This window comes from Mercenaria mercenaria, chromosome 18, assembly GCF_021730395.1.
Source record: "Mercenaria mercenaria strain notata chromosome 18, MADL_Memer_1, whole genome shotgun sequence".
NCBI classification, from domain to species: Eukaryota; Metazoa; Mollusca; class Bivalvia; order Venerida; family Veneridae; genus Mercenaria; species Mercenaria mercenaria.
In genome coordinates this window covers 18,974,178-18,993,504 of record NC_069378.1, presented here as the reverse complement: position 1 = coordinate 18,993,504, position 19,327 = coordinate 18,974,178, and the positions used below count along the sequence as shown (strand labels likewise).

Here is a 19,327-nt window from a genome sequence, read left to right as displayed (position 1 = left end):
GCATAAAAAGGAGAGCATGTGAACAATCACATATGGAATTAAACATAACTAGATAATTTGAGATACATATTTGTTTGTACATGTTTTTATAGTGGCAGAACTCCGATATTAATAAGCTCGAATAGTGGTTTTCTATATTATTTCTAGTGATTACCTTCCTGCATCTTGTCACTACAGTATTGATATATGATTGTCTTTCTTCGTTTTCATCGCAATTTGAGTCATTATTCTAGTTCTGCACCCACTGAATTTTAATGTTATATAATGAAAAAAGTGATAGCAAACCGTTTCATGTGGAGAGACGTACTGTGTAGCCTGAAAGGTATGTCTGAAATACATTTGTTACAAACATAAACTCATTTCTATGCTTTCTACATTTAAAATATCAAAACATCCGCGCACCTTTAGTCTGCTGATGACAAGTGATTCTGCCTTTGCGAACAGTGCAGAACAAAATAAGCTTGCAAATATGTGCAGGCTGATCTTGGTCTGCACTGTTCGCTATTCAGTCAGTAAATTTTTAAACACCCCTTCGAGTAATAAATGGTACTGCCAAAATTGAATGACAGACTAGTCCATTTTAAAAAGTTAGCAAGGTAAAGGTAAAATGTCTTACACCTGTTATTAATATTATACCCCTACTAGATATACATGTTTTCTGATGATGAAAATGGATTTACTGGGTGACAAGAAATAAAATAAATGTGCACAATTTTGAGGTTCTGCATTACAAATTTATATGCAAAGTATTTTTGTTGTAAATCATTGTCCAATGCATTCTTCTGCATGAAAACAGTGATGTTCCCACTAATGTACTTTGTAATCCCAGAAATTGAAAAACGCCATAATCACAGTTCGGCTACACCATAAAAATAACATGTGCAACTAATTTAATATATATATTAAAAAGTAAATATTTAAACTGCGATAAAATAACTAAATTGAATCACGCGTTCAATATGCATAGCTAGACATGTTACTGCAACCAAGTACTTAGTGTGAATAAACTATGACAAAAACTGTTAAAGGATTATTCTAAATGCAAGACAGATTTATCAACGCGACAGACAGACAGACAGACAGACAGACAACTCGAACTAGAGGCACTATATAAATACCCCAGGAGATCAAACAATTATGAAAAAAAAGAAAGTTTCGAAAAGAACCAGACAGATCCAGTTTGAATCAGTGTTGTTGTATTGCTTGGTTGCGTTCCAGATTTCCAATGTATCTTCTTACATTTCTAAGTTAAAGTGATAAACTGAATTCTGGGACATATAATACCAGACTGAAACCATGTCGTCATTGATAATTGAAATCATTGCGAATGCTGTGAAAACTTATTTCCCGAATGGATATCCATATTATCCTTAGACTTGTATTCTTCATTATGTTTCCAGTAAAATACCTGTGTTTTGATGGACAATAAATTCTAATTAAATAATGATGAAAAAAGTACGATCCGCGAATCGATGTAATTACATTTACCTAATAAATGGTCTCAAGCAGTCACATTTGTAAAAACGTGACAATGAACATTTGCTTCTCTGAATAAAAGTATTTGGAGGATACTACAGTATTAACTCAATAGATAAATTGACTCTCTCTCTCTCTCTCTCCCTCTCTCTCTCTCTCTCTCTCTCTCTCTCTGTAAGAATATATTCATTAAACTTTTTAAAAACAATTGCATATGATAAACTGTTCCTTTGTATGCAGTACTTATTTGCAAAGAGTTTCGTGTTTTTAACAAGGTGTTCATTATCAAAACATATACAGTGCAAGACAAACTTCAGGTTAACTGAGTCCTTAATGTTCGCTCTGAAAAAGTCAATAAAATTGTTACAACAATAGAAATATTCTACAAAAAAATATCATTCAATCTGGTTAACTTGCACAAATTCACCATTGGGAACACAAGAAGTTAGATTAAAATGACACACAGCTAATTTCCTCAGAGACCAAAATTTAATTCCTAACTAGCATACAAGTCAACGCAGTTAGCTCAGTAGCTACAACACAAAACTATGAGGGCGACTTTCTAAATTCGTTTTTCCGGACGTAGTAGGTGTTCTCCTTGACGAACTGACTGTGATTCGTGTAGAGAATTTTGTATCTACCTGGTACCAGAACAGAATTCAAGATCACTGTTGAGGTTAACCTGTTGAGGTTAGCATACTGACTGCCATGACATAACTGAAATGCCTCGGAGAAACGGTAATTAACCACTCAAACAAACGAACAGATAAACAGAAACATAAGTTGTACATTTACTTACGACAAACAGGCTTTTATGCATGGGCAAGACACAATGATATTACTGCATTGTGCAATATATCGTGTTCTGTTTTCTTAAATTACTAGCAACTGGTATTCACCAGTCAGCATTCTAAATAATTGAAGGCATCTGCATTAAGGAATAAACATCTGTTATTCTAATTTATATACAATAAAGATGCAACAGTAGTTTTTTTCGTTCTGTTGGGTTAAACGTCGCACCGTCACAATTAAATGTCATGTGACGACTAATCAGTTTTATTTGTGAATGATTTATAATCGCCTCCTGAATAAACCTTTTTAGGTGTAACCACGAAGTGAACCTAGATACATGTAACTGCATCTTCTAGACATTTTTCCGTACTCACTTGGATTATGCATTTAATGGTTGTCTTTTTCTCGATTTCTCGAACATAATCCTAAAATTTCAAGCAATCACGTATGTAAAATAAATTATAATATTATGTTTGATTTTTCAGGTAGTTACACGATTCCTTGCTACTAAAACTACAACAATTTCGTGAAGTGTCAAGAAATATCGACGCATATATATTCTTATTCACCGGAAAAAGAAGGATTCAAAACTTAATTCATTAAGACAGTTCAACAAAGAGTAAAAGAAATTACATCTTACCACTACAAAGGAAACCTGAGATTACTACGTATATAAATCTAGTCTCAAGAACCTTTGACTAGATGGCAACTAGAACAATTAAGACCACTTCTTGATCACAAACAATTATCGTACATATGTTGGCAGATGCCCAACCTTGACTAAAACCATTTCAGTCTATATATTGCACGTTGACGTACTCGTCCCCAAACCTACTAGTGGTATATTTAATTAGATTTAACGAAACAGTTTTCAGTCTCGAGTCTACAGAGGCATTAACCTCTCAAACAACTGAGTTTATTTACTGGTCAAAGACAATCACCCAATCAATTTTGATCATCATAGCCTGAACAATGATATCACTTTTAATACTGTAATTGTTTATCTAAAAGAAAGACATACGTTCAACAGAATAGATAAACACAATTGAAGAAAGCAGTCAACCATAAAATAGCACAGCCAGTGTGGTAATGTGGCCCGGGTACGTTGTCTGGATAAAATAGGCAGATGTACTTTAAAGGCATTTATGTTCAACTTCTTATTTATGATGTCTATAAAACTAAGAATTCCTGCGTACAAGTAATTATTGTGTAACATAAATATATTGTTGAATCGATTTTCCTAGCTCAGTGTAGACAGTCGGGTCTTAAATCTTATTAAGGTATCGGAAATCAGACGGCATGGAAACGGCACCCATCCATCTAGATTCAGCTCAGATTAGGGGAAAAAAGTTTACGGTACCGAGAAACTTTTCTTACCACCATTATTTTCGTCTGGTCACATGCTTTAAAAATATACATTTGTTTCAGGACACACATTTGCAGATAATAGGGGACAGGTCTCACTAAAACTGCAATCTGGGACATTTTAAACTCAAAAATGTAGTGTCTTGAAACAGAAAGTTTTCTCTTTATGTCATCAAAGAAAAACGGAATCGGCAAGCTGAAAATGTCACACGATAAAGTGGCAGTACCTTTCTTAAGTCGAAACGGAAACTTTCCTATACGATCATCATGATTTTGATTCACAATTTGATGAGAGATTGTTTTACAAAGTGTTGTTGTGGAGAGCAAATTCATAAAAAATTAAAGAAAAAAGAAGAAAAAGAGGAAAATTAGGTGCGGATACATATTTACTTGGAATTATATGATTGATATTTTTTGGTGTTTATATTATATATATGCATATCTTCTGGACTTTAATTAATTTGTGCATTTTTCGGTAGAGACCACCAGAAAAATTATCCTCTATAAGACTATTAGATCATAACTAACTTCCTTGTTTTAAGGTCTGTTAACACTGATTCATGTTTGCAATTTCAGTTGTTAAAATATGTGGTGTTCATTAGTGCATTTATCTTAGTGAATTTCGTTCAGTAAATTCGATTTTTTCCGTTTCTGTAAACAGACTGTATAAGAGCCTTCACCATGTTTGATTAATGAGCTTACGATAAGAATACTGTTGCCGAAGACAATGTAATTTCTATTAATGTGATTTTAACATTTCAGTCAACGAGTACATATATAAAACAGGCAGTTGATGATATCTGAAATTCTGCCGTATCCTACTTTATTGCAAAGGGCATTATAAATTCGACGAGCCGCAGTATATTTCAAAGATTTGAAATACCAACTGTTTAGAATTGAGTTTAGTTTGTTGAAGCTAGTCATACGACGAATGTCTGTTCCAGTAATAGTTTATATTTAAATGTATGTTAAATCAACGGTAAAGCAAGTTTTATAGTATCAATTATCAATCTCGAGACACACGCCTTTCACCGCATTCTGTAACTTGTGTTATTAAAGACAAAACTGAAAGCATTTTCCCGAAATAAGAATAATTTGTCCAGTAATTACGACTACGAGTAATACAAAATTGTCTGACAACATCACAACATTTCGTTCTGATATTAAATATTAAACGAAGTACAGAATTACTTGTCTACAGAGATAGTTTTAGGACCTAATTATTATTTATAATGCAAGTAAAATAGTCTAAGATAAAGGTTTTTGAAACACGTAGTACATCAAAACATCTTCAATATCACACAATTTAAAATGCTACAGAGAGCAATGTAAATCAAATTGCATTTAAAATGAGTCGCTGAAATATTTGCTAAAACGAATGTTATACCTCCCAAAAATAGGTAAAACTTTGTGAAAGTGCCTCTAAGTTCTCGCTTATTAGCATTCAGACTCGTAGCAATTTTCAGTTATTTTATTTTATCAATCAAGCCGTTAGTGGTGCTATTCAGTTAAGTCACCCTATCCATCTGCGAATGCGTGGATATAAATCTATTTCCTTTAGACAAATGGATTGTTCAGTGCAACCCTTTTTGTTGCCGAATACTAGTAGCAAATATATCCGTAGGTTTTCGATAGATTACCTTAAATATGATATTTTTCAGTCAGATTGCAAATGTCTAGCACGTACTGTATTACCGGTATATATACGCCCCAAACCGAATACCATTAAGGGAAAATAATGTTTTGCTCTTACCATTTTCTCTGTAAACTATTATGTATCTTTTGATAATAAATATACTAAAAGATTTTTATTAGCAGATGTACTCGGACAGAATTTTGATAAATAATAAGGATGCCTCTGCCGCGGATAGGATACAAGATAGAGCTTCACGTCTGCTTCATTCTTTTGCTAAATTTATGGATAAAAGTATAATCTTTACAAATGTATGTTTAAATCGCAAATACAAAAGTACGCTCCAAAACTCTTGAGAAATAATTAGGTTTTGTTATCTAATAAAATGTCAAATCAAACTGACGTTTGGTTGCGGGTTTACCTGCTACTAGAGTCATAAGAATAATTCAGAAAACGCTCGTTTTTATTTCAGAAACATTAAATAAAAATGGCCATGTCAGTCCAAGAACAATGCGGATGAGTTATAGAGTCAAGCCACAGTTACATCAATAACCGCATTCAGTCTGATCATTTTGAATAGATTGAGCAGTCCATTCCATATTCACATCACCGGTGGCTTTCAAGCTAATCTAGGTGAGGTCGTAGATATTCAAGTTGGATCTGGAGTACGTCGGTTTTTCTTCTTTTAAGTAGATTTTTTCACGTTTTGTCTTACGGCAAACTTAAGTAATACATGTACTACATACATAATTCGAGTTACTGCACAAATGTCAAAGCTAGTTATAAGTGTAATATAACGAAGTGAACGTTGTGGGGCTACTTTTTCATATTCTTTATCTGGTCGAATGTGTTTGATTCTCTTCTTGAAATAAATTGTGTCACCTGAACGGTTGTATAAAACTAAATTTTGTACAAATAACAGGGTATCTGTTTACATAAAATAATATAATATGTAAATTCGGTTATTCTTTGCTTCTTTTCAACTGTCAGCGAGTGATATTAAAGCACGACGTCATCGACATAAAACAGAAATATATCTACCGAATTCAAAATCTACCTTTCAGTTTTCTCGACGCGCTGATTAAACATGTCAAAGTAATTCACACACAAATCAAGTGCTAAGTCATGTTAACTAGGAACATATGAGAAAAAATATGTACATCGAAAATCTATGTAATTTCCGTCTAAAGTGAATATTCTTTTTAAAGCCTTCTACTTCCCAGGAAAAAATGTACAAAAAATTATCAAACCATACTCACTTGTATCTTGACCGAAATGACTGACATTGACCAATTCTAATGTTTAAACTTTAGAAACAAATGTTCAGTACAGTATACGTGATAAGTTTAACTGTAACAGATGTTTGCAGTTTTCTGGTACGATTTTTAAAAAAAAAAAATTCGACATGTAGTAAGAAGGAAATTTCAACAATTTTGGCAGTAATAAACTGTTTCCACTTCATCCATTGCTTACGGATGTTAGTGTCACAGATACATGCAAAACTATGATTTTTTTACAATTCTTATATTCAGCTCGTTACTCGTAAAGTACTAAAATGTCCCTCCGTTCTAAGGTTTCAAAAAGACAACAATGCATGTCTAGATAGCAAAATGTATGGATTTCTGGATTTAACTAATTTATTTGATTTCTAATTTTGTATGAATAATAAAGAAATACATAAAATGCTGAAAATTAAATCAATATATGACGAATGACAGTTGTTCTATGAATATCATTTATTTTTACGCCGGCTGTTCTTGACTGGTCAATAGGATTTTATTTGTGAAATCGACGTAAAATACAGAAGCGGCCGAGTACCGTGGAGGCTTTTTACCTTGCTTTCTGTACACTAAGCAACTTACACGCTAAGACCAGCTTTTCTATCGCGATTATTCCAAAGTTGTTTGCTATCGATGGCCGTGTTCTGTGTAATTCGACAAGGAATGATGTTACGTCAGTTTAGATCTGATTAAGGCTAGATCTGTGAAAAATATAGAATTTATCTAGATCATAACGAAGATTCCTGTCACAAATGGGAATTATTCAGTTACTTCTATATGCGCTATTTGCTTTGTCTTGGAAGTGAATGTGGATACTGTTTAAAGTTAGGCCATAGCCAAAGATCTTTCAGTTTTGTGTTCACAAAATAAACATAATAGCATAACAAAAGGGCGGCTGATAGGTAACCTTGCTGTGATATAATTATGAAGTATATTATGAAGTGATGGGCCTATGAATTCGGGTAAATGGGCGGACGGACCAGCTAAACCTATTCATGTTTTCCTTCGGACAACCAAAAACAAAGAAGAAATTTTCTTGCCCTTATTGACAATAGATATCATTTCAAACCTTATCCTCTCTCAAATTAGCTTTTTTTTCTCTTAATCTACTGCGTTTTACTGAGAAAATATGTTTGGGGTCAAAAGTGTGGGAGGACAAAGCATATGCTGGACCAACGAACACTGTCTTACTTGGGGGCGGCCCTCCTGGCTTTCACCTCTGCTCCTAAACCTATGTCTTAAGCTAGAGGACGTGTTGCACGTTTCCTTACCTCTCATGAATACACTCAATTCAACTGAATCCTCTATTACTTTGCTTTTAGTGCTCCATGCTTCTTAATAGTCTTCTTATAGACTTTATTATTCATCAAACAGCTTTTATATCTGTAGTACTGCTACATTGCTGGTCTTTTTTTCGCTAATATCAAATGTGTTTTAATAAAACACATTTCTCGCAACGTCTCCCAATATTGAATCACCTCCTTCGTGACGTCGGTACTTTGTCCTCAAACACATTTGCTTATAATAATGTCAAATCATACATGCCTTGTATTTATAAACGCCATCGCAGTAGACGTGTATATCAAGTATTGTGCCACAGTCATAATTTAGTTGCAATACCTATAGAAATAACGAAAGACCGAAACGTTTTAAACCTTTAATCAAACAAATATGGTGTACAGAATGGTAAAGTACAAAGTTAAAGTTATACTAAACTTTCATGTTCATGTATTTACATTGGTCTTAAATGACTGACAAGGAAAGACTAACATTTTAAATATACTTAAGAAATACATGTATATAATACTTACATATCACGCACATTGAGCATTATATGACTATCACAGTTTAACACAGTTTCTAAATACAGTAAATATGTCAACAGATATTTGTTTTTAAAACCTACTTTAAATTAAGCGCTCGATTTTCTCAGCTGAAATCAATCACTAACGCTGAAGGCACGGCGCGTTTAAACAAGAAAAGTCTGCTCTACATATTTGGCAAGGTGTAAAAGTTATTCAAAATTATAAGCAGACAACTGGCACCTCTCACTGTCTACCACAAAATATTGACAGCTGTTTTGAAAGCAAACTTGGATAAACATTGATAGCTGTTGCTGCTTGTTAAAACAATCAAAGATACAACCATTGTGAACATTTAATCGATTAATTTACTGACCTTAAAGACATAGGTTTGATGTAGTTTTCAATTGTAGACGTGTGTACACCATTAAATGCATTTGGACAGCAGACGTCCAAACATATTTAAACATTATTTGACCATGGTTTGATCTTCCAAAACAGATAGTAATAAATAGTACTAGAAGCTTTAAACACTTCCTGCAACATTCATCATGTCATCTTTACAACTATTTGACTTTCGAATACTAGACCAAGCAAATGTTTCAAAAAGAAGGATAATTTTCATTAAAGTAGTTAAGGCAATATTAAGAATAACATATGAATAGATGTATTACCAAGTTCACTACAGAGTGGTTGAATCATGGTAAAACAGAAACATATCACTTGAGTATTAACCCGAAACAAACATACGTAAGTCCACAAAATGTAATTACAGTTTTAATGGTTAATGTGGCGATAAAATGCATTACAAAATAAAGATGGGTTTCATGTACAAAATCTCTATAACTCTATGAACTATACAGAATTCGAAGTTGTATTCGTTGTCGATGGTGACAGAATGAACGTATTTTTGATCCATGATATACATGGCACGTGTCGCACGCACGCTTTCCGGAATTCATTATGTCTAACCACATAAATTAATGGGTTCCAAATGATTGATGATTTCGCCATTAATGTTGGAATCATAATAACAGAGACTGGCACATCATCTAGTTTTCCGAATATCACGATTATGGTAACAATAGAGTATGGAGTCCAGCTCAAGAAGAAAGCACCTGTAAATAGATAGAAATTTAATCATGAAAAAAAAAATAAGTAAGCTGAACACAAGTTTGAAATTAAGACGCGTGAAAAAGTAAGACTTTACCTTTAAAAGTGAAAGTTATTGTGTACATCAATTTAAAACAAACTTGCACTCAATGACTTGAAATAATAGTAATTTTCTAGATGTCCGCGTCATGAAATAACAGTTGTAGTAACTTGTTTGTTAAACAAGATAATAAAATCTATAAGACGATCAACTTTTGTTGAAGTTACAGGTTTTATAGAGGAGGAATATTATTGAATGTTCCTGTCACGAAATACTTATATTCAAGAAAAGGATTTTGTTCACAGTTTGTCAGTTCAGTTTTAACTACTCAGTGATGTTTTTGCAACTGGTCTCCAGCTGTTTAATTTGTTTGTTTAGTCCACGTTGTATGTGTGTCAGTATTACGTTTATGTACATGTTACTCAAGAAAAAGTAAATTCATAAACTACTGTTGGGTTCCATTTCGCGTTATTGGAGCATATCCATTTCTATCGGTCCTTTTTGTGATTTGAAGTGTTTTCCATTACAAAGCAATAACCAGCTGTCAAACAATGTTCACACTCTTGCGCAATTAACTAAATGTTGACAAGATTATCCTCAGTAAGAGTGGCAAAGACGTTTTCAGTATCTCAAAACAATAACAATTAGAATTAATTTTGAAAGCTCACGAATGAAATGTTGTAAATACGGTAATAATGGCTTTTTCGATACTATGACTGTATATTACTATTTCTGATAACATAGTCTTAGAGTAAATAGTAAATATCTAAACAATATTACAATTTATCGTCAAATAGCAATTGAAATTTGAATACAACTTAAACCTCAAGAATTGAAATTGATGAAGAACGTTTTAATTTTTCTCAATTTTTTAAACATTACCAATCATAAGGAGAACTGTAATTGCCACTCGTTGTTCTCGACGTCTGTGTTTGGTGGATTTTCCCTTCCTCATCATTGCTCTTAGGGGTTTTTCTTTCTCTTGGTATATCTACAAACAAATACAATAAACATACTACTGTCACACTACCAAAAAGTACAGAATTGTCAAAATAAGTTACACGGGGGGCATTGTTTCAATTTACATTTTGCATTTTACGTTTTGTTTTAAATTGATTTGAATTTTATTGATATATGGTATTTAAGTATAAGGGAAATTCAGAACATTAAGAGACGTCATATGCCACTGTATAACGCTGCTAAGGCGGGGTTAAGCTGTCAATCAAAAATGGTACCCCAAGACGTTCTAGGAACGTTCTAAGAACGTTTTCATTCCTATCGGATTTTTGTCTTTCTTGTGTCCTCATACAAATTAGAAAGAGTAAATATCACTCGAATAATTACGTTTTACGCCTTCTCAAAATAGACAAATTGTTCTCTTGAACCCATACTTTTTTCTATTATATAAATACATAAACTATCTTACCTAGAATAAAAATAATAAGTTTCATGGAACATTTCCAGCTACGCAGAAGATTGAATATAACTTGTCTTGTATATACTAAGCCTTGTGTTGTTATCAGATAAAGGAAATACTTACCAAGGTACATATACCTCCATAACAGAATAGTATCACTCCAAGGGGAACAACCCACGCTAATACCAGTATGGACATCGAGTATGATAAATCTATTGGCCGTTTGCTTCTCCAATTTATGGCACATCTAAGTCGAATGCCCTCCAATTGATAAGAACTCCAACCAATTGCTAAAGAGTGAAGAAAGGTATATAAAGTTCATACAACAGGTGAATAGTGTCTTTTCGAAGTGATAAATGAGGCAGGATTAAATAAAAATGATTTTCATTCGCACAATGTGAAACAAACTGTAAAGGTGTAAGTCTATGAATAAAATAAACAAAAATAAATCGTACGAATCTGCCTTACTGAAAATGTTTATTTTGTCCTTATGAATTGTGAATAAGACAAGGGATCAAGGGATCACAGAAGAAGTTCGTGTGTCACAGTAATTTGAGATTTACGGTTTGGTGCTTTGGGGGTGGCTACGTTCTTTGAATGTGACTTTTGTCCTAAATGTATGTAAATTAAGTGGGAATAAGAAATCCATGGTTAAAATCCACTGCACAGCAGAAATATGTCATATCGTAGTAAAATATAAACATATCGTAATAAAGACACGGATTTTATTATAGAAAAAAAGTAGCCGAGGTTTCAGTCAAGTCAATTACCTGGTAAAACTGCCCATAAACATCCATAACCATAGCAACACAAAACCATGATAACTGCTTTGTTCATACCGATGGTGTTGTGCGTTGGTCTGACAATAACGAGGTATCTGTCTAGAGCTATTGTTGCGAGTAAAGATATTTGAGTTATGCCCAGTAATGTCGTGGAAAATCCATAATACACACAACCTAAAAAGGTAAGGTATAGAATTTTAATAATATATTGTAGATATTGGAATCTATACTAAATACTAGGTTCTAAGGAGGTGCCAATAAACTTTAAAGAAATACCATCTTTAATGTACTGCGTTCATGTAAAAAGAGGAAATTCAAAATGTCTGTTTGAAAATGACATTGTTATTTGTATCAAGAAACATTCTTCAAGCACTGATTTAAGGATTATATTGTTATTTATCAACACAAAAGACAGCCTATCAAGGGACATTCTTCAGGCACTGGGTCAAGGATTTACTGTTATTTTTATCAACATAAAGGACAGCCTATCAAGAGACATTATTCAAGCACTGATTCGGATATTATATTGTTATTTTTTATCAACGCAAAAGACAGCTTAGAACCGGCTTTCAGACGTACCTAAATGAGTGCTAAGTGAACTTAGCTGTGACGGTTTTATATACTTGACATTATAAAGTAAACTTAAGACGGTCAAGAAAAAAAATAAGGATAATCGTAGCGATGCCAACTGGTGTAGACGTGCAAACTCATGCATCAAAATGCAAAAACAAGTATCCCGTTTTATCTTTCCTTCTAAAGATTTCCTTTTGAAATTTTCTGTTAACCAATTTGGAAAGATTTGCTTTCGAAAAACGCAGTGTGATCATTTTTTATTAATGCCGTCAGATGATCTGGTAATGTGGCGAGCTAGGCCGTCCTTGATATAATTGAACCAATTTTGTTTTATACGAAAATAAACGTGTTTCTTTCTATACGAAACAGAAAGTGAATTATAATATTTTCCGTTGACTGAACATAAATAACATGACTTATATTGACATTTTACGGCGAATACTCTTTTCCACATGTATTTGTCTACGATATGGCTAATATTGACTTTTCAAGGCGCATGTTCTATGGTCCTTGGTTTTTTTTGGGGGGGGGTTTCACGTGTATATGTCTTTGATATGGCTTATATTAACTCCTTTTCTGCTCATGCTCTACGTCCCTTAGCAGTGTGCCTTTTTCATGTATACTTCTCTTTGATATAGCTTATACTGGCCTTATACGGCGAATGTTTTATGTGCATTGGCTATCCATGTATATTTATCTTAACCTTTAGCCTGCTGGCGCCAAGTAATTTTGCCTCTACGACCGTACAGACCAAGATGCTGGTCTGCACTATTCGCTATTCGGTCAGTAAATTTTCAGTGAACATCCCTTCAAGTAATAGATGGTACTGTCAAAACTGAATGATAGAACAGTCAGTTCTAGAAACGTAACAGGGTAAAGGTTAAATATGGCTTGAGTGAGGTTGGGTGTGCACCATAAAAAACAAAGAAAAATATCAAACAGGGAATGCCACGCACCAAAAACGTAGCCTCCTCAAAACGAAACCCCCAGCACGCAGACGCGTGCACCACACACACACACACACACACACACACACACACACACTCAAAGCCAACACATAAGGACAAAACGAACAACACACACGCACACAAAGCCAACACATAAGGACAAAACGAACAAACAAAGGAACACAGTGGGGCACCGCCTTGGAACGGTCAGTGGCAAAAAAAACCACTGGGGAGCTTAAACCGGTTTATGGTGCACCTAACCTCACTCTTACCCCCACCATGTTCCAAAGACATGGGACAGTGTAAATAAAAGTAATCCCCTCCAGGTGAATCTCTTACACACGTAATGGAAACAAAAAGGCATAACCGGTTTAAGCTCCCCAGTTGTGTTTTTACCACTGACCGTGCCAAATGCCTTTATTTGTTCGTTTTGTCCTCGTGTGTTTGCTTTGTATGCGAGTGCGTGCGTGTGTGTGTGTGTGTGTTTGTAGTGTGCACGTCTGTGTGCTGCGGGTTTCGTTTTGGGGAGGCTGCGTTTTTGGAACATGGCATTCCCTGTTTGATATTTTCTTTGTTTTTTATATTGACCTTTTACAGCGCATGTTCTATGGTCATTAGATCCAATGGATGTAGTATGTAGTATCAATAAAATGTATAAAGATCCGTTGTAGGCAAAGAACTCAACCAAGCAACAAGACCGCATTCAGTTTGACTGAGTCTGTTTATTTGATGTTATGAAACATGCAGCACTCCTCGGGCGGCATCCTAGCTGAAGCTTATAGATACAGACACGCTGAATAGATCACGTGTTCTCAAACGTATAAAAACGGTGCTTCCAAGTATAGGGAGATATGTCGTAACATTTACAATTTAATATTGTTTATTGTATATTTCATGTTTTTAAAATGTTTCTTTGGCATTAACATTATAGTATAGGGGTCTCCTTGACCGAGTGGTTAAGGTCGCTGACTTCAAACTACCTGCCCCACACCGCTGTGGGTTCTAGCCTCACTCGGGGAGTTCAATTTTTCATGTGACGAAGCCATCCAGCTGGCTTTCGGAAGGTCGGTGGTTCTACCCAGGTTTCCGCCCGTGATGAAATAATGCACGGAGGGGCGCCTGGGGTCTTCCCCGCCCCACCCCCATCAAAGCTGGAAAGTTGCCATATGACCTATAATTGTGTCGGTGTAACGTCAAACCCAATAAAACAAAATTTATTATGTTTATGTACATCGTCCCGAGCTATTTGTCAGTTTGATCTACTCATGTTTTGGCAGATTATTACAGATCAAAAAGCGTTTCTCTAAGTCAAAACAAAAATTATATAATAATAAAGGTTATGTGTTAAAGTCAATAAACCACTGAACAAAGGCAACACAGAAAAAATAATCCGTCACCGTAAAGTAGACCAGCCGTACAACACTTCTGGATAACGAATATTTCTCTACAAGGGCAGATAGTTTCCTCTACAGACCCAATCTATTGTTTTTCGCCATGCGATGGGTTCCACTGCTTTTTCAATATATAACTAACAGAAGTAGACACACCTTAGTTGTATAAACATGTGTAAGGTTGAAAAGATAAATTACCATTCACAAGGAAATGTAAACAGCTGAAGGTTCATACTCGTGATTCTGAATGAAAAGAAGGATGATATAATTTCCATCAGTCTTGTAAGCATCAGGTGTTGCATACAACTAATCTTTGTAAAGAGAAAAAAAAAAGAAAAATAATCTTTTCTATTTTGCAGGTTTTGTACCATTTACTTTCTGAAATATATAGATAAGTTTCTGATATAACTGAACTCACTGTCGTTATATTTTCTGATCCTGAATTTTATTGTAACAGAATGCCGCTTAAGCTGGCAATAAGGGGCGTAAGGGGTGTTGAATATTTCATTATCTTTCCTGAACGAACTCAGTCAAACTGAGTAAGCTAATATTTTTCTAGTGTTACTTTCCGTGTTTTGGCACTGTTAAAACACGGTTAGGCATTGACATCTTATCGATTTACTACATTTGGCGCCATAAATGCACCATGAATGGTGATTCCTGTCTTATCTTCGAGTATATTTAAGGGAAATATTGTAATCAAAATAATAGATAACAATACCATGTTTAAATATATCGGATCGGTTATATGCCGCGTGTGTATTTCACCGGGCTACGCCAGGGTGAACCGTATTACCTCTTCTTCACAGAATAAAAGTTAGAATCGATGCAATTACCTAATAAATTCTCCGATGGAGTCACATGAGTAAAGAAATGTGACCATGAGTTTAATGGTTTTACAACTAAAGTACTCTTAGCAAAAGTTTCAATTATCTTTAAAGGAAGATATTTTCTTCTCTATTATAATTAGATAAAATCAAAGCATTTAGAGAATACTACACCAGTATTAACTTCATAAATAAAATGGATTGTCTTTCTCTTAAAGACAACCTCCATTAAAATAATTAACAAAAAATGTCATTTCATAACATTTCATTTGTATGTAGTATTTATTTGCAACGAATTTCAAGGATCAACTACATGTTTCTATCAAGGTTTTCATAAGAAAACACAAAATTAAAGACAGCCTTTAATAACTACAGGTTAACTGCCGAGTCCTTGTTTGAAGCAATACCTTCACAATTCCTAGATTCAACGTCAACCTGAAAAAGCTGTTATAAAATCTCCCCGGGAATGCATGATTTTAGATTAAAATAACACACAGTTAATTTCGTCCGAGATCAAAGTTAATTTCAAAACAAGCATGAAAATTAACTCAGTTAGCTAAGTAGCTACAACACAAGACTATTAAGCGTTAGGTTGCAAAATTCGTTTTCCATGCGCAGTTTATATACTTGTTGATGAACTGACCGTAAATTCGGTTATTTTTGTCAACGAGTGGCAATAATTCACATAGTCATCTTCATAAAACAGAAACATTTCAGCCAAATTCAAATATTCAGTTGTCCCAATGCGTTGATTAAGCATGTCAATGTAATCAGCACGCTACAGCAAGGTGTTGACATCGTATATTGGTAAATTTAGTAATTTTGAACAGCAGATTACAAGTATTTGGTACATAATATTCTCACAGAATTTACGGGCAACGCCTATATACTCGTAGATGGCTTAACAATATATAGTTTATTACACATATAATAAGTATTTTGGAATGTTGTCCAGGGCTTTTTTTCCCTATAAATCTACCTCCGGTAAAAGGAGGTAATCCCAATGCCAAAAAGTATGGTTTTTCCCAAAGTTGAATTTAAAATTCCCAAATGATTATACCTTTTAGGGTTTTTGCTGTTTTAAGATAGTTTTGCTAATTTGTATGTATACTTAGGTAAATTATAATACTGTTGAACAATTACTGAAATGCAATTCATTAATATTTCACACAAAAACACATTTATGTAGATTTTGGTAATTTACAAATTGTCCCAATTAAGATAATATCCGAGATCATTTTCCCAATTCCACCGGTGTCGGTGTCATTCCCAAATTGATGAAAAAAAGGCCTGTTGTCAGTTCGCACAAAAGAGAGTAAATGTAAATAATCTAAACACTGTTTGTGTGTAACGACCATACACCCTAAGGGGGTGTTAGTTTTAGTAATCTCATATATCTCAATTAACAGTGAAAATAAACTTCTGATAAAATAGACCTTACATATAGTTTCTCATCTTTCAACATTTTGATTACCTATTTACTAGAACACAGAATTTAAGGACATTGAAACTTAAAATCCCCATTGGTTTTCCTTAAAAAAAGAATACCCTGTTCAAAAACGCCTTTTAAAATGATATGTTCTAGGAAAGTTAAATTTCCAAACAAAACTATAGTGAACTTAATGCCTTCTGACCAAAATGGCTGTAATCATTTCTTTTTTCTTTTGTTTTACTAATTAGGAAATTTGACAGTAATAAATCGTTGTTTGTGACTAGATTCATTTGTAACGTTTGTTAGCATCAAATGCTAAATTATGATATATATATATATACGTTCTACATTTCACTTGTTAAGGGTAAAGTAAAGTAAACAAGATCCTTAGTTAGAATGTTTCGAAAGAAGTGTCTAAATAGGAAAATGTGATAACAATATATGTCGGATGAAAGTTTGTGTGTATATATATATTCATTGTGTATTTGCCATGAAACCGAAGAAAGTAAATATAAAGTGACAAATCGACGAATTTTATCATTTAACTTTAAAATATTAGCCACAAGGGTTGGGTTACCGTTACATGAAATAGTAGTATGTATGAAACAAAAGAAATTCATTATTTCAAAGTTAGACCTAAATATAATATACGTTAAATTTAGCAATAAAAGCAAATACGTGCCTTTCTGAGCTAGGATATAATAGCATAAAAAAAAATATTTAAAAAGAAAAATTGTCTTCAATTGAAAGACATTATTTCGTTCAGGTAAAAACAATTTGGAGACATTTGTATTAATAGTACCTAATTCGAACATATCATTGAACCATCATTATTGACCGAATTTAAATCTGCTTTTTTGCGAGCATGCTATATACTTTAATGATAAAGTAATGACCAACATGTCTGAAAAGGACATACTCTTTCCGGTAAAATGTAACTCAGCACTTTAAATTCAAATTCATGTGATTGTCCTCTTCTAGCTACAGTACATGTATCGTAGTATCATTAATTAAACCACATATCACTTGCGTGAACCATGCATGAATCTCAGACAGGGGTAGTTTACTTTCTTGACAAATGAAACATTTAAAAAAGAAGATACCAATATATCCAAAATAGCATGATCATATATATAAATATAGCTCACTGTGTTAGCTAAATAATGCCATACACAAAACATACTTTAAAACTATCTAATAGTTAGCTCATCCAAATATTAAAAAATGCCAATAAAATATAATTTACCTGCATATCCAAATATCCATCGATGATAAACAGATGACACTATTACCATCCATGTGCTAGACAAACACATTAATATATCACTCAAGGCAAGTCCAACAATGAACACATTGTGTGATCTTCTTAAGCACCGCTCCTTAATAAATACATACAGAGTAACAGCATTCTGGCTTAAACCAAGCACAAAAATTAAGGAAATGTATGATGAATAAATGATATACAAATAATCTGGTACATAAAGTATAGTGGACTCCACATTTTGTTCAAGGTTTCCACAACATGTTTGTGTAATATTCCTTAACAACGATGTATCAGTACCGTAATCGCGTTTTTCTCGCGTATCAATCCATATAAATTCATCGAAAATAGGCACTGTTGGTAAACGATGTATTTTTTCATCGTTTTCATCTTTTTCACCAAACATCTCCATCGTTCTGCTCATATTGAACATTATTTAGTTTTAATTAATACATCTATCTGTTATATAATCTGTTATATTTAATCATTTTACAGCAGTACTTAAAAAAGTCAGTGCAATTAAATTTATTTTTACACCAGGTAACGTATATTTGAGTGTTAATGTTGTGCAAACATTCATTCAGTATTTACTGTGACACTGAACAGAAGCATATGTCTCCGTGCAAATATACGATAATACTACGCTGGAGACATTCCTCGCGCATTAGGTTGTATCGGGTTTTATAGAAATCGATGCTACTACAAGCAAGGCGTGTCATATTTTTAAATTTATTTTTAATTAATGGTCTAGATTAAAGGACTTCTAAGTCAAATTCAGTCTAATGAAAACGACTTGAAGTAATTTGGTTTAAGTGTGTTTTAATAATGTATACATCTAACAAGTAGCTAGACTAGCATCAGTCGTTACAGTCCTTTAGATTTCTCTTTAATAGCACTTTCTGAAAATAATTACAAATTCTCTTATCTCTGACTCTGAGCCTAGAGAGGAAAGGGTTTAATATGAAGGAAGAAATAAACATTATTGCAGGTTACTTGATCTCAACAGATTTTGTAAGTCTAACATGTAGCCAAAGATATTCTTTTGTAACGGAACATGATTTTACATTTCTTAAATGTTTATGGACTCCTGTCGTTTCTTTTGTAGTTACGTACGTTTGTTTGCTCTCTTCTATATTTCATCAACGAAACACATACTAGATATAATAACCCACCAAGTAGAATTTGGATATCAATGG

At 33.6% G+C, this 19,327-nt stretch overlaps 1 protein-coding gene across 1 annotated transcript in view; it reads right to left on the bottom strand.

The window, feature by feature from the left end:
- Positions 1-18,543, bottom strand: part of LOC123538002 (melanopsin-like) — a 37,178-nt gene extending 18,635 nt beyond the window's left edge. Inside the window, exons 1-4 of the mRNA XM_053529688.1 lie at positions 18,432-18,543; positions 11,689-11,874; positions 11,042-11,208; positions 10,384-10,492 (exon numbers count right to left, since the gene is read on the bottom strand). Coding sequence (XP_053385663.1) covers positions 10,384-10,492; positions 11,042-11,208; positions 11,689-11,874; positions 18,432-18,543 — 574 coding nt within the window. The remainder of the gene's footprint in view (positions 1-10,383; positions 10,493-11,041; positions 11,209-11,688; positions 11,875-18,431) is intronic.
- Between the last annotated feature and the right edge of the window lie 784 nt (positions 18,544-19,327).